The sequence below is a fragment of the Geospiza fortis genome, unplaced genomic scaffold, assembly GCF_000277835.1.
Source record: "Geospiza fortis unplaced genomic scaffold, GeoFor_1.0 scaffold101, whole genome shotgun sequence".
Lineage (NCBI taxonomy): Eukaryota > Metazoa > Chordata > Aves > Passeriformes > Thraupidae > Geospiza > Geospiza fortis.
In genome coordinates this window covers 845,157-867,479 of record NW_005054388.1, presented here as the reverse complement: position 1 = coordinate 867,479, position 22,323 = coordinate 845,157, and the positions used below count along the sequence as shown (strand labels likewise).

At 46.8% G+C, this 22,323-nt stretch overlaps 3 protein-coding genes across 4 annotated transcripts in view; 2 read left to right on the top strand and 1 right to left on the bottom strand.

The window, feature by feature from the left end:
- The window catches only part of OTOS (otospiralin), a 3,407-nt gene extending 959 nt beyond the window's left edge, over positions 1–2,448 (top strand). The window contains exon 4 of the mRNA XM_005425513.2: positions 1,954–2,448. Within this exon, the coding sequence (XP_005425570.1) occupies positions 1,954–2,138 (185 nt within the window). The 3' untranslated portion in view covers positions 2,139–2,448. The remainder of the gene's footprint in view (positions 1–1,953) is intronic.
- Positions 2,449–2,950: 502 nt separating this feature from the next.
- Positions 2,951–4,823, top strand: COPS9 (COP9 signalosome subunit 9). The gene is made up of 3 exons (XM_014308867.2): positions 2,951–3,058; positions 3,129–3,201; positions 4,501–4,823. Exons 1-3 carry the CDS (start codon positions 2,996–2,998, stop codon positions 4,536–4,538), a joined length of 174 nt encoding a protein of 57 aa, XP_014164342.1. The 5' UTR covers positions 2,951–2,995; the 3' UTR covers positions 4,539–4,823.
- An 8,201-nt stretch (positions 4,824–13,024) lies between these two features.
- Positions 13,025–19,499, bottom strand: ADIPOQ (adiponectin, C1Q and collagen domain containing). 2 transcript variants are annotated; one of them, XM_005425536.2, is made up of 3 exons: positions 19,438–19,499; positions 15,213–15,438; positions 13,025–14,812 (listed from the first exon to the last, which is right to left on the bottom strand). In XM_005425536.2, the coding sequence occupies exons 2-3, from the start codon at positions 15,427–15,429 to the stop codon at positions 14,286–14,288; spliced, it is 744 nt and encodes a 247-aa protein (XP_005425593.1). In that variant the 5' UTR covers positions 15,430–15,438; positions 19,438–19,499; the 3' UTR covers positions 13,025–14,285. The 2 variants fall into 2 exon arrangements, with proteins under 2 accessions (XP_005425593.1, XP_030916562.1); XM_031060702.1 differs by having other exon boundaries at positions 15,213–15,463; positions 19,438–19,460.
- Between the last annotated feature and the right edge of the window lie 2,824 nt (positions 19,500–22,323).

Here is a 22,323-nt window from a genome sequence, read left to right as displayed (position 1 = left end):
TGGACTATGGAAAAGCTTTCAATTAGTTCTGGTGAGAAAAAGAATATTGAATTTTAAAAATTCCTTTAAAATTTATTAAAAGGTGGTAACATATTAATGTATAATAACAGAGCTAATATCCAGTCTTAAAATGAAAAGGGATTACAGTCAAGTCACTAATTCTGTTGTACAAAATCCTAACTGGAATGCACCAGACTTAGATATGTGTAGGATATCTGAGGATTTTGTCTGTCCTGAACCATAATGCTGTATGTGTATCTGTTTTTTGGCAAGAGATACCAGCTTTCATGACAAAAAGGTTAAAATTTGCAAATTGCCACAAATCCAATTAGAGAAATGTTGGAATAAATCCCTTAGCACAGCTACCCTGTGGTTCATGTCACTTTATGTGATTAGTCCATTGGATTAGTGTTTGCCTTTGATTAAAAAAACCCTCAACACCCTAATGATGTTTATACTGGCTTACTGATGATTCTATCATTTAACCTTTTTTTGGCTTTTCAGACAGAATTCTGTCTGAAAACAGAGTTGCAGAGAAGTATCTGCAATAACCAAGTACTGCCAGCAGCATCTCCAGTGCACAAATATGCAGAAAGCATCATAACAGATATGAACAGAACAAATACACAATAAGGTCTAACATGATTACTTATCATTCAAACCTTTTTTTCCCTATGCTCCATTCTATTTCTTTAGAAATAAATCTTTTTAATATATCATCTCTAAAATATTTTTAATATATCCTCTGTGTTTATTATGTACAGCAAATATTTTTGTGGCAACTTTTGCAACATTCAGGAGAGCCTGCATCAATCTAGAATTAGAACCCTGTTCAGGCAGTGTCCTGTTGCTCTCATTACCAGCAATTATTGTTTTCTTTCACACTGGGCCAAGCAGCAGCCTGCAAAGTGAATCTGAGGTCAGCTGGTATAAACAGTGAGTTCTCCTCTGCAGACAGCATTTGGCTGGTTCATTTGGTTTGTGATGTGCCATCTGTGCCTGCACGCTGCAAACTTTACTCCGTAAAATTAAAGTCTGACAACAGGATTGTTGAAGGCTCTTAATTCCTACTAAAGACCCTGGCCCCAAGCTGAGTGGAAAGACTTTCATTCATCTAAATGGGCTTCAAATCCAAATAAAATACTGTGTTTAGCTTCACTGCACAGAAAGACATTTGTGACTGTGCTCTCAGCTGCTGTTTACATTTTATATATGCTTCTCTGTTTGCCCACATTTGGGCCCAGGGGTGGTCAGTTCCTGCGTTTTCAGAACCGATTTTGTTTTGCCGCTGAATTGTAACTCTTGTTTCAATGACTGTATCACATTCTGGTACTGCTGGAGCAGGCCCAAATGCAGCAGCTGTGCCCCAAGTGGCAAAGCCTTTCCTCTCCATCCCTGTGGCTCGGTTCCTGCAGCGCCCTGAGGAGAGGCAGAGCTCTGCAGTTCCAGGCAGTATCAGGGCAGTATGGCCCCAGTCCCTGGGAGCTCTGTGGGCAGTGTGCCCAGCTGCAGGGGTACACCATAGAGGGTGGTGCCTTATTCCTTATATTTTTTCTATGGGGCAAAGCAAATTATGTGGAATGAGGAAAAATGGCTTTCGATTGCTATGCCTCCTTGCTTTGAAATAACCAGCAGCCTTCTAGAAATGAAACAAACCTGACAGATTCTTGAATTGGGGTAAATGTGGATGTGTCCCTTCTTTCTTGCTCCCCACCTTGTCCCACTCTGTCACTCCTGGTGCATCTGGAGCAGGGAATACCGGCTCCATTTTCTGCAGAGTGGGTCACAGAGAGGGATCAATGGCTCTCCTTGCCTCTCTGCTGCCAGAGGAGCACACTAGCCCCTAAAGGGAACTCACAACCCCAAACCATGGTGGCTCCAAGCCCAACCTCTCAACAAAAGCGCTTTGTATTACAGTAATATGCAATATTTTCTTTTGGTTGGGTTCTTTAGATCCCTACCAGGATGCTGCAGCCTTGCCGTACTGGCCCTTCTCATCCAATGATTTCTGGTCCTACGTGGAATATTTCCGGACCTTGGGAGCCTACAACAGGATCAATGACATGGCCAGAGCCTTCTTTGCCCAGCTCCCTTTTGGGAGCCACCTTGGCTACCATGTGCGTGACCATGAGCACTGAGAGCCTCGCTCAGCTTTGCCAGAGCTGCTGCCCAGGTGTTTGGGTGAGCTGCTCTCTGCCACTGAACACACCTGGGCTGCCCTCACCTGCTTTGTGACACCATGGTCATGTGCACCATTTTATGGCTTCAGTGAGTCTCTTTTTTACCATTTCTTGTAAATGTGTTTGCATGAACACCTGACTGCCAGCAAACACACCTACACTGCGCCTCAGCCACTAAGTGACACTGCAGCCACATGCAGCTTTAAATTAATCCCTTTTTAACAATTTATGTTTCTGTGTGACACAATAAACTTGTTCATTCTGCTGCGTGGCTTTGGGAGTTTTTTTTTAAGAGGTGATGCTCTCAGCTTCGTCTCAGGAGACTGCTCTCTGTGCAGAGGAGCACATGTGTACAGGAGTTATTCAACCTGTGCACCCAGTTTGGGGGCTGGAGGGGCTGCCAGTATCAGTTACACCTACCTCATTTGCAAGCTGATGCCTCACTGAGGCCTGAAGGGGCGCAGGGCTCGCCATCGCCATAGCGACAGGGTGTGGGGAGCAAGATGGCGACCTCCATTGCTGGTCGCCATGGCCACAGGGAGTGGGGAACATGACAGCGGCCTCCATTGCTGGTCGCCACGGCCCCAGGGCGTGGGGAACAAGACAGCGGCCTCCATTGCTGGTCGCCACGGCCCCAGGGCGTGGGGAACAAGACAGCGGCCTCCATTGCTGGTCGCCATGGCCACAGGGCATGGGGGAGCAAGATGGCGGCCTCCCTTGCTGGTCGCCATGGAGACGGCGCGGCCACCGCGCGGGGGCGGCCATTGCGCACGGCGCCGCTGAGGCGGCGGAAGTGACGGCGCGGAGGGGCCGCCATGAAGCCGGCGGTGGACGAGATGTTCCCTGAGGGCCCCGGCCCGTACGTGGACCTGGATGAGGTGAGGCGGGGGCTCCGGTGCCGCGGCCGTGGTGCCGCGGGGCGGGGGCGCTCAGCGGCCGCTTTCGCAGGCAGGGGGAAGCACGGGGCTGCTGATGGACCTGGCCGCCAACGAGAAAGCGGGGCACGCCGACTTCTTCAACGGTAAGGAGCGCCCTGCTCCGGGGCTGCCTCGGCAAACCTCGCCGGGCTTCTCTGCCTGCCTTTGCTGCCTGTGCGCGCTAAAGCTGTGCCTGACCACACCTCTGGTGCGGGGTTTTCCTCTCCGGGGAGTTCAGCGTGTTAATCGCTACAGGAAAAAATACCTTGGTCTGTTCGTATAACAAACAGCTGATGTTAAACAGTGTAAATACGAGTAAAAATGTGGCCTTCTCTGGACAATTCGTGCCTCACCGCCCCTCACAGGGAAAGGTATTTTTAAATCCCTGAACTTACTTGCTGTCAGTTTGAAGCCATTCCCCACGCCAGGCCCGTGTCAATAGTCTGTCACTCTTCCTTGGAGGTCCCTCAAGGCCACCCCGAAGCTTCTCTTTTCCAGGCTGAACAATCCCAGCTCTCTCAGCCTGTGTGGAAGGATTTAGAGCTGCTTTGAGGCAGAGCAGCTACATATCCACGTAGGGGTGGGATATACAGCACTGTGCTGCACCTGGTGGCTAAAGGGGTTTTTATGCTTCTGAAGAAGCCCATTTAGAAATTGCAACAGTGAGGTTTACATGTTATTAAATGTTTTATATGTTATTAAATCTTGCAGCGGCAGTGTTAGTATCACAAGCTGGTGTTGATTCCAAACTAAAGTACATTTTTCATTTTGCTCAAGACTTAGGACACAGGAGTGGAAGGCAGTTCTGCTCTCAGGTGTCTGTTGGAGCCAGCATATTCAGGAGCAGCTGTTTCCATCTATTTCTACCATCACACTGTGGCATTGTGTTCCATTGGTATTTAGGGCTCTTCTAAACGAGGATTCAGCCTCAGTTTATTGTAGGTTCTTGTAAATTGCATTCTGTAAGAATAAAGGCTGTGTTCGCTTAGGTGATTAGTTTATGTTCAGTACACAAAGAAGATGCAAGGGTGAGTAGTTAGGAGTAATTCCAAATGTGATTGGAACCATTCCACTGCTGGGAGATGTGTTATGAGACGGAAATGTTATTGGCACCTTTAAAGCAATTAAATGCTTTTGAGGAAGGACTTTTTAACACAAAACAATTAAATGGTTTTGAGGAATTAGATGTTTTTGAGAAAGAGTTTTTTAACACAACTCCCAGTTCATTAATCTGCAAAATCATCACCCTGATGCTACATTTCTAATCACTGGTGCAATAACTCTCATTCTCTGAGTTCACCTTTATTTCTGTCCTTAATCCAAGGAACAAAGTACTGTTCTTGCATGTGCATTTGTAACACTGAAACTTCTGAGGATAATTTTTGTCTTGTTTTCCTGACTAGATTTTGAAGATCTCTTTGATGATGATGACATCCAGTGAACTTGGGTGTGCAGCAGAGCTGAGATGTGGAGTTTTCTCTAAGATCACCTCTGCAGTCCATTATTTATTAAATTAATCAAAATGGGAAAATCACAGAGGGGGAAGAAAGCCTGGATAAGCTGCTTGGGGAATATGAAAACCAGATGGTTAAAGATAACTGAGGAGGGAAGTGTGCACTGCTGTTTCTAGGAAGCTGTGTGTAGATTTTCCTGGAAATTTCATTTGCTGATGTGCTTATTGAATAAAATACTGAAGAAACACACATCTTTCTGGCTTATAAAAGTAGAAATTGGTGTCTTCTAAGCTCCCTTAGAGTGATTATTTTGGCATTAAATAATTCATTGTTGCTTTTGGATATTACATAAAAGATATGCAGTAGGGCACATGCTGCCCAGGAAAGTTTTATTCATCCCACAGTAAAGGATTCTCTCGGGATCACATGGTTCCTTGTTCTGGATAGTCCAACTCACACTGAGAAGAGTGTGGGTTGTCTTTTGTTTTAAGACAGAGAGCTACCATCAGTACTTCACTGTTAATTTAAGGAACACAGAAACAAAGAAAAAGTAACTTCACCTTGATACGTTCAGCAAAGAAATGTTCTGACCCCAGATTAGGAGAATGCTTGAATTTAAAAATATAATTTCATTCTTGAAATCGTACTTGATAGAAAAAGAAACCATAAAATTTTCTTTTCCTGCAGAAGCTAGTGCACTTGTGCTTAGAGGTACAGTGTATATGAGCCAGGCTGTTGAAATACTGTTCAGATTTTGACATAAGCTTTTCAGAACATAAAAATGTTTCATTCTTACCCTTTAGTGACCAAACTGAATCCCCGAATGAAAGGAACCGGTGAGTTTTTAGTGTGGCTTTTTCAGAGTCAAGAGTGTAATCCTGTCCAATCTCAAATGCAATCTGTATTCTATAAATTGATCACAGACTAAATACTGTGACTGATCTTTAAACACTTCACACTACTTAAATGTTGCCTGCAGTGAAGCCCTTTCATACCTCTGTCACATTTTTATTTCTTTAGTAGTTCTTCAAAAAGGAAATCTTAAATCTAACAGTAACTCTTCCAGCCAGTGAGTTTAAGAAAGGAAGCACAATAAACCCAGTAGGATTTAGGTGTCTTTTGATTGTGCTGCTGTGGATTTCTGCAGAGCCTGTTTCATCATGCAGTGTGCTGTAAATCAGCACTCGGACATCTTCTCTGCTTGGTATCTGACTGTGCTGTGTCCCTGGAGGAACAGCCTTGCTCAGGCACAGACCTTTCCCTTTTAGTGCTTGCTGACAGCCTGAGCTTTCCAGTTTTCCTCATTGAGACTGGGCTAAAACAATTTGAGTGGTGGCAAATGGGCTTGGCTGACTCAGGCCCTGGTGCTGTATGGAATTTGCAGGCAGCCCTGATGAGGGGAGAGAATGATGCATCTGACCCCATCTTATCAGAAGGCTAATTAATTACTTTATTATTCTATATTATTCTATACTATATTACACTATGTTACATTACATCTAAACTGAATCTGCCAAGCACTCAAGTGCACAGAACTGCCCAGAATCTTGTGCCCCTGAGCCGACAGTCCTGACACACACACACACACCTGGCCCTGACAGGCCAAGGAACAAAACACCATCACTGTGGGTAAACAATCTCCATATTGTTCATCATGGGTAGACAGGGAAGCAGACCTGGGATTTTTTTATTGGTTTTTTTTTCTTCTTTTTTAAACACCTTGATGGATCTTGGGAAATTCTGCTTTGTCTGAGGTACTGTGCTTGCAGGAGTACAGCAATGCTGTGAGGGCCCTGATGGAGGAGGAATGATGCATCTGACTCCATTGATATCAGAAGGCTAATTAATTAGTTTATTATACTACATCGTTCTATACATCTAAAACTGAACCTGCACTCAACCCTGGACACACAGAATCTTGTGACCCTGAGCCGACAGTCCACACACACACACCTGGCCCTGACAGGCCAAGGGAACAAAACATCATCACTGTGGGTAAACAATCTCCATATTGCATTCTGCTTTGGCACAAACACAGGCACAGCAAATGATAAGAACTGTTTTTCCTTTCTCTGGGGTTCAGAGAATGTGAAATCCAGAAATACTCTTGGGAAGAATTGTGCCTTGCTTTTCTCTGTGAAGAGAAATGTGGTGACAGTGCTGTGCTTTCTCCAAACTATGTTTTGAGAAATGAGTTGCTACCAGGAAATGGAGCATTTTGGGCAGGTGCAAAAGATGAAATAAAACTCAAGAAGCAGCTCTCCTTCTCTGCTCTTTTATCTACTTTTGCTGATTCCTCAGTATGGTTGGTTTTGGAATACATCATGTCAATATTTTGTAGATACTTCTTTGTTTTTCATTTGCTTCCTTAAGTTGTAAGAAACTGGAGCTTTAATTTGATCACAGCAGCAGGAGTATATTCTGTGATACAAACCCACCTTAAACAGCTGCTCTTCAGTATGGATGGTGTTCTCTCCTTGAAAGATGTCTGAAACCTCAGTGAACATTGGTCTGAAGGTGCCAATGGTGAGTGGCTCTGGTTGTGTAACATCTCACCTGATCAAAACATGGAATTCTCTCTGTGGAACTGGGCCCAGCAGTTTTCATCCTGGTAGGATGTAACTATCCATTCAAGGTAGGTTGAGCTAACACCTTTTTGTGAAGATTTCCAGAAACTCAGGGTTTCACATAGAAAAGCAGCATTAATAGTACTGCTGATACCTGGGAGGTGTGGTGTGCGTGTCTGTGGGGAGGGAACTTCATCTGTGCAGTGTTTAAAAGTGTTTGAGTTCATCAAAGTCCTCAAGCTGTGGAAAGCTGGAGTCCCATGAACTGCCTGGGTGTGCAGGTGATGCTGCTCTGGCTGTAGCCCTGGGGGTTCTTGGGTATTCCCAGTCCTTCAGTCTGGTACCTGTGTGGGTCTCCTGGGCTGGGATGAAATGAAAGGAACATTCAGAGTTGGGATATTACCAAACATGCACCTTGGAGCTGTCTGCAGTATGCAGTTCTCTCCTGCACAGTGAGACTGAGGGTGTGCATCACATCATCTCTCCAAAGAGGGCTGAGTGTGTTAAACTTCCATCAGGAGCTGTCGTTGGTTTGGGGCCCTGCTGGAACAGTGGTAGATGAACAACAAAATGCCCTTCAGCTTCACATTGCTGCTGCGTTCCCATTTGTCAAGGCTTTTGGTCCAATTAGTCTGGGGCAATCAGCCTTTTGTCAGGAAATAATCACAAGATGTCAAAATCTCTAATAAAAATTGATGTAAACAGCATTTGACTGCCTTGGCCAATTCATTTCTTGAGCTTTGATTCCTGTGCCTTTTGTGGAGATTGACACCTCTCATAGGAAGTGTTTCTTAGGGAACAAGGCTGTTAGAGCAGCAATATGCACACATTCAGACTGATGTGAATTCAATTACAAGCTGCTGGGTACTGCTGGGTGTTTCAATGTCCAAGTAAAGGCTCTAGTCTGAACAGTTTTGTGAATTGTCCCAGTGATTGCAGTGGGACAGCTGGCAATCCATAAAGCTGACACTTGGCAGGATGAGGTCCTAAGTGCTGAAATGCCTTAGAAGGGTGTAGCCAGATGAAAAGCAATTCCTTCAAAACACTTAAATGTCAGCCTGTTCCCTTCCATACTCTCAACAGGCCCCAGCTCTGTCTTCAGGGAGCTGCAAACTGTCCCAGTACATTCTTTGGAAATAAAATGTACAATCTATTTTGAGCTGAAAAGAATCCACTCATTGTGAGGGAAAGTTGCCATGCTAAAGGAAGCTGGCTGTCATCTGTGCATAATATTTCTGCAGTGCTGCTTCTGAGCTGGTTTCTAGCTTACCCAGTATCCAGGGTTCCACTGCTCTCCATATGAGCAGGAACAGGCAAGCTCAGACCTAGTGTGGCAATAGTGGATTTCCTTGGTGGCTTTTTGCTGAGTTAACTTCCAGGCAATAAAAAGTTTTCCTTTTAATATTTTATTTCAGTAATTGAAGTGGAAGGTATTTTTCTTGATAAAGAAGGAATTCATTTAGATGAATAAGTGGACTTCTTCCTGCATCCCTGGGGTGTTGAGAAGCCGGCAGGCATCTTCCTGCTCTCAATGTGCAGTTGTTGAGCACATGAGAACATGCTGGGCAGACACAGTGCAGCCCTGTTCCCTGAAGTCCCTGTTGGTGATGGGGCTGGAATGCCAGTGTCACATCAGGGATATTTTAGAAAAGCACAATGCAAGTCAGTCCTTGGCAGCAGGGGTGGCTTTGAGCACAAAGATTTGCTTCCATGTTTTTGCTTTCAAGTTTGTTTATCTTTTGAGTTTGCCTTTTATATTTGTTTCGGTTGGCCTTTGCCAAGCAGCAGGGTAAGAATCTTGACCCATGTTACAAACCTTTTATTCAAGCTTCTACAAGGAGTTCAGAGCAGAGGGAGATAGGAGCAGCGTCTTTTAAAGCTTTTAAAATTCACAAATACAACTATTTTGTGAACGCTGCTTGCTTATTTATGGAAAAAGGTTTAGGTAATCCTTGTATGAACTCATTTAAATGTAAAGCCTCCTGGAATATTGTGAATAAACAGATGCACAGCTGAGAACGTTGTGTATGAGGTGGGTGACAGGGCAAGGGACTGTGACAAAGCATCCCTGGTGCTGACAGGAGCTGCCCCACCAAGGGAGTCCCAGCTGGGGAGGCTTTGGTGAGGACTCTTCAGAGGGGACTCTTGTGACAGGACAGTGGCTCTGTCCTGTCACAGAGCAGAGCTTCCTGTTCAGGCCGTGCTCAGCTCCCAGTGCAGCTCACTGAGCAGGGTCCTGCTGTGCCCTCCTGGTCTCCTGCTGCTCTGGAGCTGCCTCTGCATGGCTGGGCTACAGGTGCTGTGCTGTGGGAACCACCTTCCCTGTGCTGTGCCTCATCCAGGACGGCAGATCCACCTTGGCCTTCAACATTTGCCAAAACATGGAACAGAACTAGAATGGCTTCTCTGGAAATCCCTGTCGAGGAGCAGAGAAGCTGTGCTGTCCTGACTCTGTAGGCAGAGCTCCACTTTCACAGATGCCCAGGTTTTCAGAGGGAGCTGGGTGGGTTGGTTCATACCCCCTGTCCTTCCCTGCCTGACTCCAGAAGGGAAATAGAGATTGTCTTCAAGTGTCATCTCCCTGCCTCCCTCCCTGATGCCTCTCCATAAATCTGCAGGAATGTGTGCAGGAAGAAATAGATACTGACATTGAATGCTTCCATTTCATTGGGAATAAACCTTTCCTTTCCCCTGGATTGGCTGGAGGGTAATGAACTGCACCTCCATGTAAGGAAGTTTCCCAGAGCTCTCAAAGAGCAGTGGGCTGGGCTGATCATCCCACAATGAGCTAAGGGTGGGTTTGCTGGTTTGCAGTCCCATGGAGACTGAGTCTTTCCATCAGGTACCTACACCCAGCACAAATACAGTCAGAGAAACGTGGCAGCCTGGGCACACTCTGGTTTCCTGCACAGTATTTCAGAGACTCTAAATCTGATGGCATTTCTTGTATGGAAGAAGAGTGGCTGATTAGCCAAATGTCAGACTTGATCCTAATCCCTCTGCCTGCTTCCATGATGAAAAGCCTCTAGTGAGTTTATACTTCAGGAATGCAAGTCTTGCAAGCAATTTATCTTTTTCTTGTAGCTCTTCATGGTTTAGTGCATCTGCTATTTGTATTCCAATTAATTACTGGCACAAGTGATTACATGGGGTTGAAGTACAATTAGGGCCAGCCTATAACTGTGTTTGAAAGGGCTGTGGATGCTTGTACAGATGGTTTCTCTGCTGGATAAGACTGGTCAGTCTCTGCAGCTGTCTCCAGCTGTCTTCAGCTTTTCATGTTACTTCTCCCTAATTGTTAGTGCAGTGACTTCAGTCTTTTATTGGGGAATGTTCTTGCTTTCTGCCTCTTAGAGTACATTAGCTTCTAAAGGGAAAAGCATCCTTTTAAACCTGCCAGAGAGGCAGTAAATAGTGAGACATAACTTTGTACAAGGCATCTGCTGTCAGGATTGATTAAAAACCACAAACTAAACCATTTAAATTTGTTGGAGAGCAGGTGATTCAGTGCCCTCTCAGCATGCCATGCCACGCTGTTGCTCTTTTCCTACAAGATAATTGTGTGTTCAATGCAGTGTGATCCTCAGGAGCCAGCCCAGGCCTTGGAGATGTGCCTGTGTTGGCCAGGTTTTCCCCTCCCATGGGTTTATGAAGCATGGAGGGATAGTAAAACCACAACTCCATACCGGAAGAAGGCCGAATTCCTTAGGAATTCCCCTGAGCTCGTCCCCCAGGACCTCATTCTCGGGAGGTTGCACTTTATTGCAGCCCCTAGACATGTGAAAAGTCTCTGTTTTGGCCCCCACGTTCAAAGAATGAGTCGGAGTTCTTCAGTTCTCGGTCTCAGAGTTGTTTATTGTATCTTATCTATAAAAATTTTTCTCCTGCCCTGCCGAGATCCATCCAGCAGGACAATTCCAGGCACTCTGACTGCCCCTGGGCTGTGTTATCTCTTTATACTACAAATTACATATGCAATGTTTGCAATTACTTTCCAATACCTATCACCTATGTTAGACAGTGAACTTCTACTCTAAACCAATCCAAAAGTGCCAACATCACAGCAGAAGATGGAGGTAGAGAAGAAGAAGAAGAAAGGCTGGACATGCCCAGTTCCCTCCATCTTGTCCCCAAAGCCCCCATTCTAAAAACCCCAAAATCTACCCCATCACCTAGTGATAATTTTATTATTACACTATTTAAACTTCTGTAGCTTTCAGGTCTTCATACAAAGCTGGTAATTTGCTCCACAGGTCATAATCAAACCCACAGGTGTTCTGGGCTGTGTGCTAGGGTCTCTGAGCCCCCTGGCAGGGGTTCCGGCAACTCTGGACACCCAGAGGGATGTCCTGAGTTCCAACACCTCATTATCCCCCCCAAACCCTGTTTGCAGCTCTTCCTTGAAAGCAGCCCAAGGCCAGCATGGTGCCCTGCAGCTCCCTGCCCATGGTCAGCCTGGCCATGTGCCCCTGATGTGGCAGAGCTGGTGAGGTGCAGGTCTGATCTCCATGCCCCAGGCAAGAACTTGGAGCTGCTGGCCCATGAGGACTCCCCAGGGTGATTGGTTCATGCTCAGCTGTTGCTCTCAAGGCCTGTTAGCACGTTTGGGCTGGCTGAGACCCCCATGCAGACCCCAGGAGGCAGGGGCAGGGGGCAAAGGGCAGCTGTGGGGCTGCAGGGGGGCAGAGGTGCTTCTCTGCCTGCCCTGTGTCTGTGCTTGCTTCCTGGATGGACTGAGTCTCTGCTGGGAGCAGAGCCTTCTAAGATAGATGGGAGGTGGCTTAAACTGGAATCTGGTGCCTGCTGGGAAAGTGCTGGTCTGAGCTGAGCAAGAATCTTACAGAGATTTGGGGTGAAAGGCTTCTTAAAACAGTCCTAGTCCCTGAAGGGAGGGCTTTGAGCCCTGTTTCCATGGTGGGTGTTTGCCTTGGGCTGCTGTTTGCTGGGCTTTGAGGTGCCTGGCTGGGACATGCATGAGCAATACAGGCACTCTCCTGGTACTTGGTGAAGCTGCAGTTCAGTGTTTGTGAGAAGGGGGAAGAGTGAGTACATGGAACTGCAGTGCCTTAATGACTTTCTTTAACATTTTTCCCAAGGTCTGAGTGCTGGTGTTCTGCATAAAGCTGTAAGCATGTTTGCTCCTGCTGCATGGCAGCAAAGAAAGCAACAATTTGTTTTGGCTCCCTCTTGGGAACTGGTCTTTAAACTTGTATAGCCTCCTAATGTTTATCCCAAATGCCTTAGTACTCTGGCTGATTCAATTTTCCCTGCCTTCTGAAGATCCATCTGAAAACATTTGAGAAAAACAGTGCAAAAGCTCTGACTTGCTCCTTTCAATTTAAGCCTCTTACCCCATTTGATCCAGCAAATGCTGCATTTTTAATCTCTTTTTTAAATGGATTTCTGGCTTTTTTAACCTTTGCCCTGTTCCCTCCCAATAAATTCCCACAATAAGAGCAGGGTTTTTCCCAGCTCGCTGAATTTAGCATGACCAGACTGAGCATCAGTTTCACCCTTGCTAAATCCAGTGCTTGAAGCCTTCAGGGCCAGCAGAGGCCCTGGCTCTGGATGGCCATTTAGGCTGGATTCAGGGTATTTGGTCAGGAAATAGTGGAAATAGTTGGGAAAACTAGAGCTCATCTTACCCCAAAAGAATGCAATGCAGTGTAAGGTGGTGAGATGCTGAAACCCTGATGAAATTTAGAGTGTGGAGTGTTTCTTGAGAAAGCAAAAGGGGGATAGCCCTGTGTTTGCCAGCCTAGGGTGTCCCCACCTTGCTGGAAAAAAAAATAAAAAAAGGATTTCCTGGGCTGCCTGGTGAGGCTAGGAGTATATCCCTTTCTTCAAGTCCTTCCCAACAATACACACACAAAAAAGTGGAAACATTCTCATTGAGAGAGCTTTTTATTGTTTTTTATTTGCAGTGTGGTAATTCACAGGAGTGTGGAAAATGATGTTGCAAGTAATTTCAGTTGAAGCTCTTAAAGCTGTTTGGTGCTTGTAATACTGCATTAGCCCTGCTCTGTGTTAGCTGGCTCTGAAGCTTAGGAGCAGGAGTCTTCTTTGAATGTATCTGAGAAACCATCAAATCCTCTTTTAGCTAAAAGTCAGGCAAGCTCCTTGGGGAGCAGTTTGATGGGATTGACACTAATTCCAGCCTTAACACTCTTCTGCATTCAGGTAACCTTGCCCAAAGCTGTGGCAGGGATGGGGGTGTTCATGCCAGGAGCCCACTCCACATGGGAGCCTTCAATACTACCCAAAGCTCTGCCCAGCTGGTGGGCAAACCATGGCTTGTGGCACACTTAGGGCCTGGAAAAGGACAAACACAGCTGATAGATCTCAACTTCTGCCTGCACCTGGGAGCTTTGTAGAGGGGAGATTGGACAGGATCTTTGTGGTCACCTCAGGACCCCCAAACCACAGAGTCAATGGGCTGCTTTTGTTCTGTGGCCTCACTGGTGTTCACAAGGCTTCTCAGATAAATCCCAAGAGAAGATCCCTGCCCTAAACCAGCCTGCTGTCTGCATTAGAGATAACAATAGGGGATAAACATAAAAGGAAAATCAAAGGATTAAAATCAGTGGATGTTAATAACCTGAATATATTCAAAGATCTGGGCTGAAAAAAGGGAGACAACAAACCAGGAGTGGAAGTCAAAGGCCCTAATCAGTGGGAGTTACAAAAAATTGAGCCATCTGTTCCAGCTGAAAACAAGAGCACTCTGCTTTTGTGAGAAGTATTTTCCTTCTTCTCCTCAAACTTTAAAATGCTGAGTAAAATTTCTACAATTGGTTTAAATGGATTTAGGTGGCTAAAAAAGGGAAATTAGGGAAATTTAGAATGTCATATTTAAATGCAACCAATTTTTCTCTTCTCACTTCTAAATCTAAAGGAAAGTTAAGCCATGTTGAGAGTTTTTCATGACATGGCAGGAGTGGTATCTGACTTTGGGCTGAGGTTTCCACAGGAAAGCAAGAGCAGAGGTAGGAGTGAACTCTTGGTTCCATGGAAGTACTGGTATGACCTCAGTGATTTCACAGGAGAAAGGGTCCCCCCTTGGCAAAAGGCAATTTTCTGGTAAATACATTACAGCTATAGCGCCAGTGCCCCAGGACACGGCCGAGGTTAAGCCACCTCCTCCTTTTCCACACAGCACCCCCTGCTTCAGTAGGTATCTGGGTCAGGGTACAGGAGGAAGCCCATGAAGGTGGAATCATTGAGGTTGTCAGCATAGACCCCATTCTTGTCCCCGTTCCCGTACACCTGGAGCCAGACCTCGTCCCCAGAGCTGAGGTGCAGCAGGACGGAGCCGCTGGCTTGGTCCACGTTGTTGTTCTGGAACTGGTCATAGGTGAAGATGACGGCCTTGTCCTTCCTGTAGAGGCTGACCTTGACGTCTGACAGGTACACAGTGAGGTGGTAGGAGAAGAAGTAGGTGCCAGGCACGTTGCAGAGGAACTTGCCTGTGCTGGGGTCATAGTGGCCCTGCTCGTTGTAGAAGATCTTGCTGAAGCGGATGGGGACATTGGGGGCCGGGCTGCGCTCCGTCAGCCCCACGCTGAAGGCAGAGCGCTGCACAAAGGCATCTTTGCCATTCTGCCCTGGGGTTCCAGGAATTCCAGGAGATCCAGGGGGTCCGGGAAAGCCCCGGCTTCCTACTGGGCCCGGTTCACCTTTGGGACCTGCCGGACCTGCGGGACAGAGTGGGGCTGGGAGCTGTGCTTGCACTGCGATGGAAGGTGCTGCTGAAGTGCAGAGGGGGCTGTGGTGTGAGCCCTGCTCAGCACGGAGCTGAGGAAGGGCTCAGGGATCCCAAGAGCCCCCAGGGGCTGAGGCAGCGAGTGGAAACCCTGGTCACCCCCCACCCTGGCTGTGTGCTGAGCTGCTGAGAGTAGCACATCAGAAAAAACATCACTAACTGAGGGAAAAAAACTCCACACCAAACTCTTTGACTTGGGTTATGGAATCTCCACCCCAGGAGATAATCAAAACCCATCTGGATAAAGATCAGGCATGGACCCACCAGACATGAAACCTGTTGGGACAGGGACTGGGGCTCAAGCAATGACATACCACCTGCTCTTCACCAACCTTCATCTCCTTTATCTCCCTTGAGTCCATCTCTTCCATCCTTCCCATCCCGGCCGGGGGCACCGTTGTGGCCAGGGTAGCCGGGTGCTCCTCCCATCCAGTTGGCACATGGCATTTTGGGGTCAGGCTGGGGCGTCTCCTGGGCAGCCACCCCTGTGGAGTGGGGGGCCAGCAGCAGCAGCAACGAGCACAGCAGGAACCCTGCCAGGCTCCTCATCGTTGGTTCCTGATGTGGACAACTGCTTTGTTAACTTTAAAAGTTAATAGAGAAAAAAAGTGAACACTATTCCCACCCTCCCCCAAATAACAGAGAGGCACAGAAGACTACATTTCAGTCAGTCCATCTGAAGGAAAGCAGTTTGTGCTGCTGGTGTGAGCTCCATGAGCCAAGCTGGGCCCCTGGGGCACAGCCAGAGCAGAGAGGAGCAAAGACCAGCTACCCCCTCAGCCCTCTCAGGCTCTGTGCAAGGCACAGATGTTTCAGGACCCAGCACAGCAGATGCCAGGGTATCTGTGGCAGATCTCCTTGCAAAGCTCTGCTCAATTAGCCACAAAAAGCCCTGTCTCCTGCCTGGGTGAGTGAGCAGCTGATGGGAGGCACGAGGCTGGCAGAGTTGTCTCAAACCCTCCACAGCCTCGAGGCCAGGCAGGGGTGAGTTCTCACTGCACATACACCCTGCTCACCTGGATCTATCTAACACGAACAGAAACCACAGCCAGGCTTCCCAGCTTCCCTGAGCCACAATATGAAATTATGATACTGGAGTTTTTTTCCATCTGAATTGTTTTTTGATTACGGGAAGACAAATTGTGCAGTGTTTAGGCACTGTAGGATTGCATTTCTCTTTAACCTGGCTGCTTTGCTGGTCAGAGCAATTAATGCAGCTGCCCAAAACCAGATTGGTGGTGACACCCTGTGACGGTGGTCACAAGGGTTTTCAATTGAGGGAAGAGGTGAGAAAGTTGACTCTATGTTCAGAAGGCTTGATTTATTATTTTATGATATATAAATCCGACGCATCCATCAGTAGTCCCGTCCCGTTCGTGTCTGCATATAAACTGCCGGCGCATATACTACATTATAACTATACTACAAAGAAAAAGCACGAGAGCTTTTCAGAAGCTCGCTAAGCTAAGAATAGAATAGAAAGAATGATAACAAGGCTACTCTCTCGGACTCTCTCCGAGAGACTTCAGTTCTGGATTGGCCATTATGTCTAAACATCTAAGCTGGGCCAATCCAGACGAACTTGTTGCATTCCACAGCAGCAGATAACTTATTGTTTACATTTGTTTCTGAGGCTACAGCTTCTCAGAAAGAAAAAATCTTAAAGAAAAGATTTTAGTGAAAAAGATGTCTGCGACAACACCCTGCAGCCAGCCTGGCTTTGTCCTATGCTCCCAGCCCCTGGTGGGCTTTGAGTCAGGCTTTTAGAACACAAGATATTTTAAAATTATCATTGTTGTGTGATACTGCTCCCCGGGCAGGGTTTATACTCTGGAACAGTAAAGGTATCCTGTTAGGAGCATTGTAAGTGGCATAATAGGCAATAAAAAGTGAGCAACAGCATGGCAATTAGAGTCCCTTAGCTCTGTAATTTTCAAGAAAAATAATATTTTGGAGCAATTTCTTTGCAGGGTTGCTTTTCCTAGGCAAGCTATTCAAATGTCGCATTTTAAATAATGTCTTATTAGCTCTGGTGTAATCGCTTCAAAGGAAGCTGAAGAAATGTGCTGGTTTTAGCTGGGGCAGAGTTAATTTTCTTTGTCCATGTGTTGTGTTTTGGATTTGTGCTGAACACAGAGCTGATACCACAGGGGTGTTTTTGTTATTGCTGAGCACGGCTTGCACAGCACCAAGGCTTTTTCTGCTCCTCATGCCACCAGTGAGGAGCCTGGGGTGCACAGGGAGTTGGGAGGGGACACAGCCAGGACAACTGAGCCCAGCTGACCCGTGGGATATTCCAAACCATGCTCAGCTCTAAAGCAGGGGTAAGGCTGGCCCCAGGCTGCTCCTCGGGGGCTGGCCAGTTATCAGTCAGTTGGTACTGAGCATCTGTCTTCATTTGCATCACTTGTCTTTCTCTCTTTGTTATTTTCCTTTCCATTACAATTTCTTATTGTTATTGTTGCTATTTTATTTCAATTTCTATGTTGTTCTCATCTCTCCCCATGAGTGTTCTCACTTTTACAAGTGCAATTCTCTCTCTCCCATTCTGCTGTAGCAGGGGTGAGCGAGTGGCTCTGTGGGGCTCGGTTGCAAGCTGGGGTTAAACCACAACAGTAACAAAGAGGTTGCCATGATTTCAGTTATTCTTGCAAAAAAAGTATTTCTATTGAGGATATTGAAGGGGCTTTGAAAAAAACCAAAATTAAAAGCTCTCTTTAATGGCTTTGGTGGGCAGTGCCTAACACCTAAAATCAGGAAACTCCCAAATCTGTGCCCACCCAGCCAGGCTCCAGCAGCCACCCAGCACTCTGAGATGGCAGTGCTCTGCCTTAGGGGCCGTTTTGGGGCTGAGGGTGCTGTGTGGTCTAGTGGGCACAGCCTGAGTCCCTTAGGCAGTGTTCCTGTGTCCCTGCACTTTGGGGAGAGAAACGTCCCTTTGCAGCAAGGGAGGCAGTGATTGTCCAGGGACCAGCATGGAGCAGTGAACCTGATGTCTGTAAATCCTGAAAGTGGCTTGGCTTGCTAAGCAGGGTGTGCACAGTGATCACACCTTGCCATGCCCCCATGTCACACCTTGTCATGCCCCCTTGTCCCCCCTGCCTGGGTCCCCTCCAGCTCATGCACTACCCCTCCAAAACCAGCACAGGCTGTCTGGGGACACCTAACTGTGTTAAAACATGGTGGTGATCCATAGAAACGTGGCTCGAAATTTGTTTCTTGAGCTGTGTTTTAGTGATTTTGTTGGGGTTAGTTCTGCTTTCTGGTGCCCTGCCTAGAAGTCAAATATCATCCCAATTTTAGTGGTGTGCCCCACAGCCAGGTCTTGTACTGGTGCAAAACAACCCCTCCTGTAAGGCCACCAGCAGTGCAGGTGTGAGGAGCCAAAGCAGGGCTGCAGAAGCTTTTCTGGGGGCTGCCTGGCCAGTCTGCTCAGAGCCATGCCCTCCCCAGCATCAGTGCACACATCATACACTCAGTGCTCTCCTTGCTCAGGAGAAAAGTGCTGTGATATGCAAGGAAAGAACATCTTCAATCCCCACAGTTTAACTCAAGCACAGGTGATTTCTGTGCTTGAGAAGCCAAGCATTTCTCTGGCATAAGTATGTCTTACAAAGGGAAAGTTTTAAGCTGTGTCTACCAGATCTGAGCTTAAGCTCTGGTTTAGAAGTGACATCCCTTTACTTGGTGTTTCCCATTTCCTTTTGGTCTTCCATCTGACGCTTAGCATCAGTTTAACATGAAATAATCTGCTATATTTGAATGTCAGTCATACCTTTTGGACAAGAAATAGATGAACAAGAAATAGATGAGCTCTGTGCTGCTGGTGGCTTTCAGGGATTGCCTTGGCAGCTGCTGTATCAAAGGCACATATCTGTTACATGAAGCTTATTCATTTACCAGCAGAAACCATGGTAGCATCTGTGAGAACAATGCCATTCCTAAGGGCTACAGAATGTTTCAGAATTTAAATTTCAGATTGCACTATATAAAAATTATATATTTTAAGTCCCCACATCTTTCTGCACAAAACTGACTGAAAAATCCATCTGTTTTCCCACTGGAGCATTTCCCTCAAAGGGTATTAACCAGGGCTTTGGCTTATGTCAAAGGTTTTTCTTTTTGTAATTCTCATAGTATAGTTTTTGCTCATGTTCCAGAGGGCTCACACCTTAAATGTGGGTGGTGCAGGTTTCTGGTGAGGAACTGGTGCCACTCAGGGAGATTTGGACAAACCCAATCTTCCCTGGAGTCTTTGAGGAAAGAGGTGAATCAAAAGGTGCCAGTGCAATATTTACTGTTACAGCCATGCAGTTTCTCACTGTTCTTCCTGACTACTTTTGATTTAGGAGTTCTGTTCTCTAAATAGTGTTTCCAAAAAGGGGAGTATGAATCTAATGGAGATCAGCTATTCTTGGTTTAAAATCATGTCTGGCAATTACGAGAATAACTCTGAGAAAGAAAACTTCTTGCAAACAGAAAAGTCCATCCAATTCAGCCCAAAAGAAGAGAAACTCCTGAACTTAGTAAGGAGGGGGGGAAAAAAATCATGCTTACCAGCTGCTCTGAGTCCTGGTTGGCTTGCTGCAGTCTGTTTAGAGAGTGAAGTCTGGCTATTGCATCGCTATCCTGAGGGCACAGGGAGCTGTCAGCTCAGACACTGCAGCTCCCTTTGCTATTGCGCATGCTGACCTAAAACTTGGGTTTTCCCATTAATTTTTCCTGGACATAACTTAAGTTTTGGAACAGATATATAATCCACTGGGATAGCTTGGGAAGATGGCCTTACAGGGAAAAGATGGCTTTGGGAATTGGACAGGAACTGGAAGAGCAGTGGTTTGCTGGAGAGCCTGCTCAGCCAGGGCTGTGCCTGCTGCTCTCTGCAAATTGGGAAATGCTTTAGTGGCTGCTGGAGAAAGTGTGTCCAACTCACAGCTCACATGTGGGGCTTTCAGTGTGCTAGGAAATGAATTATTGTGGAATAAGTTTGGGCTTCTCCTTTTAACTGCAAGAACCATTCCTGGAAGCTGGAGGCTGCTGCCGCACCAAAGAAGGGCAAAGCTGCCCCAGGGGGAGGGCAGCACTGGGGGAAAGTTCCTTTTTAAGGCACCTAAGCTTGTGCCAGCACTATTGTAAATGACTGGAGTAATTCCAGCCCTAGGATGGCTGTCCACCTATCAAGCTTTCTGGCTTTAGGTCAAAACCAAATCTCTTTCTCTCCTTCCCAAAGCAGAGGTGGAACCTTAGCTGGCAGAGGCATTCCTCTGCAGCTGCTCTGGGGCAGTTCAAAGTTAGCTAGGTGGAACCTTGGCAAAACTGAGTTCCCAAAATCATACCAGGAAAAAATTGTGTGGTGTTGCAACTGGGCATGGGGAACTGGTGTGCTTGTGAGAGGGGAAACTCATCTGAGTGAATGCCAGTACTGGCATGGCAGCATTCTGAATTCCTGAGTTGTTTTCAAGACCTGGCTATTGGGAGGGACTAAAAAGATGTATAAATGAGCACATAAATAACTTTTTATACGTAGAGCTGGAAGTCAGCAAGAGTGAATTTTTAAGCCTGAGGAGAAGGTGCAGAAAGGAGGAGCCACAGGACAACTGCCTGCCTTGCTCTGGTCAAGCCCTTAGTCCAGCATTTGAAGAAAATTTGTAGTTTTTGTTGGATTATGGGTTTTGCATGCAATGTTGAGACTCAAAACAACCTCTCATGCAACCCCAGTAAAATACCACAGTAGTCTAGTTGGATGTGTTTTGTTATAAATGTGATTATCTAGGGCCATGTGCATTTGTGTGCATGCAATGCCAATGTTTCTGTTGAAGTCTCCTGAGCAGTGAATGGAGGAGCAGGACCTTGGAACTGAAATTGGACCTGCTTTTGCTGTGGAGTGAGATGTTTTCAGCTGCCCCTGCCCCAGGTAGGAGAAAGACAAGGCTGCTTCCCCTGTGAGCTTTTGGCTTGAACCCCAAAATGTATGACTGGGATATTTGTTAGGCTGCCAGGAGCTGAGGATTGGACCTGAGGTGTTTAACAGGTAGTGCTGCAATTACCTCATGGTCTTTCAATTCAGTTGTCAGGGAAATACCACAGTGATAAATTTTTTAGTGGTCCATCAAACATCTTCCCAAACATCCCTGCCTCCCAGAAGAGAGGTAGAAGTTTATCTCTGGGGGTACAACCAGCTGATACAATCCCTGGCACACTTGCTTGCAGTTATGTTGTGTCACACAGTTGGTGCTGGCTCCTGTTCCTGCTGCAGAGGGAGATCTTGTACAATCCAGAAAGCTGCTTCTGGCTTTGTGATAGGAGAGCAAATCAAATGCCTTTGGCTCTGCCTGGTGACAAGCAAAACCTGGCACCAAACGTGGGCTGTGCTGGCAGTGCCCACAGCTGCAGTGCTCAGGGACAGCAGTCTCGATGGACTGGGGGGTGTTTTGGCACAGACAAAGCTGCTGCTCACAAGTCCTGCAATGCCTTCTCTGCTTTGCTCTGTGGCCACCAGCCCTCCTGTGTGGGACCTGGTGCCAGTACCTAACTTGGCTACAGGCCTTGTGCTGAGCCTGGATGTTTCCTCTCTTGGACCTGATGCAAGCCAGCCAATATGAAAAACCCAAAACTGACTTGATGGATTGTGGCTCGCATCTTTCAGTAAGAATTAAATATAAGCACAAGGTTATATTTAGCCATCTATAAACAGGAATAAAATAGAGCAGAGGCTCATTATCAGCTGTGCTCTGTCAGATCCCTGTAGCTGCCTTGGTCACAGGGAGGCTGGGACAGCTGCCTCACAGGGACGTTGGTGACAGTCCAGGCCCTGTTGGCAGGGTCTGTGCCATGGGGCTGGGCCAGGAGCCCTCAGCTGCCCAGCACTGTCCTGTCCCAGCAGGATCAAACCAGCACCACGGTGGAGCCCAGTTCCATGGGAACCCTCGTCCCCCTGGCTGTCCCTCCCTGAGGCTGCTCTTCCTGTCCAGAGCCGGGCTCCTCTGCTGGGATCTGTGTGAGCCCTGTGCTCCCACTCACTGTCCCCTGGGGTGCCAGGTCATCCCCTTGTCTTCCCTCTGGCCCTGGATACCGCATGTCCCAGAAACAACACGTTCCCCACTTTGCTAAAAATGGCCCAAACTGTTGATGCTGTCTGGCAGGCTGCTCCTGCTATTCTGGTGCTGTCTGGAGAGACCACGGCCTCTGTGCCAGGGTGCACATCTCCATGCCAAGGGCAATGCTGTCTCCAGCCCAGGGCACCACAGGCAGCCTGGACCAGGCCCACTGCTGTGGCCAGCCAGACCCTGTGCCCCTTCCTGCTGTGAAAAATACCAATCACATGGTTTTAAAACTTTAAAAATGTAATAGTAATAGAATGGTTATAAAAATAGTAATATAATTAGAGTAATAATAATAATTTGGACAATTTGGGTTAGGACAATATGAGACAATAAAAACAAA

What these genes read in the sequence shown, in the direction of transcription:
- COPS9 (XM_014308867.2), top strand. Translation starts at nt 2,996, where the DNA reads ATGAAGCCGGCGGTGGACGAGATGTTCCCTGAGGGCCCCGGCCCGTAC. An exon ending in CGTACGTGGACCTGGATGAG is followed by an intron (nt 3,059 to 3,128) that starts GTGAGGCGGGGG and finishes CCGCTTTCGCAG; the next exon opens with GCAGGGGGAAGCACGGGGCT. An exon ending in GCACGCCGACTTCTTCAACG is followed by an intron (nt 3,202 to 4,500) that starts GTAAGGAGCGCC and finishes TTTCCTGACTAG; the next exon opens with ATTTTGAAGATCTCTTTGAT.
- ADIPOQ (XM_005425536.2), bottom strand. Translation starts at nt 15,429, where the DNA reads ATGAGGAGCCTGGCAGGGTTCCTGCTGTGCTCGTTGCTGCTGCTGCTG. An exon ending in GGGAGATAAAGGAGATGAAG is followed by an intron (nt 14,813 to 15,212) that starts GTTGGTGAAGAG and finishes TCTGTCCCGCAG; the next exon opens with GTCCGGCAGGTCCCAAAGGT.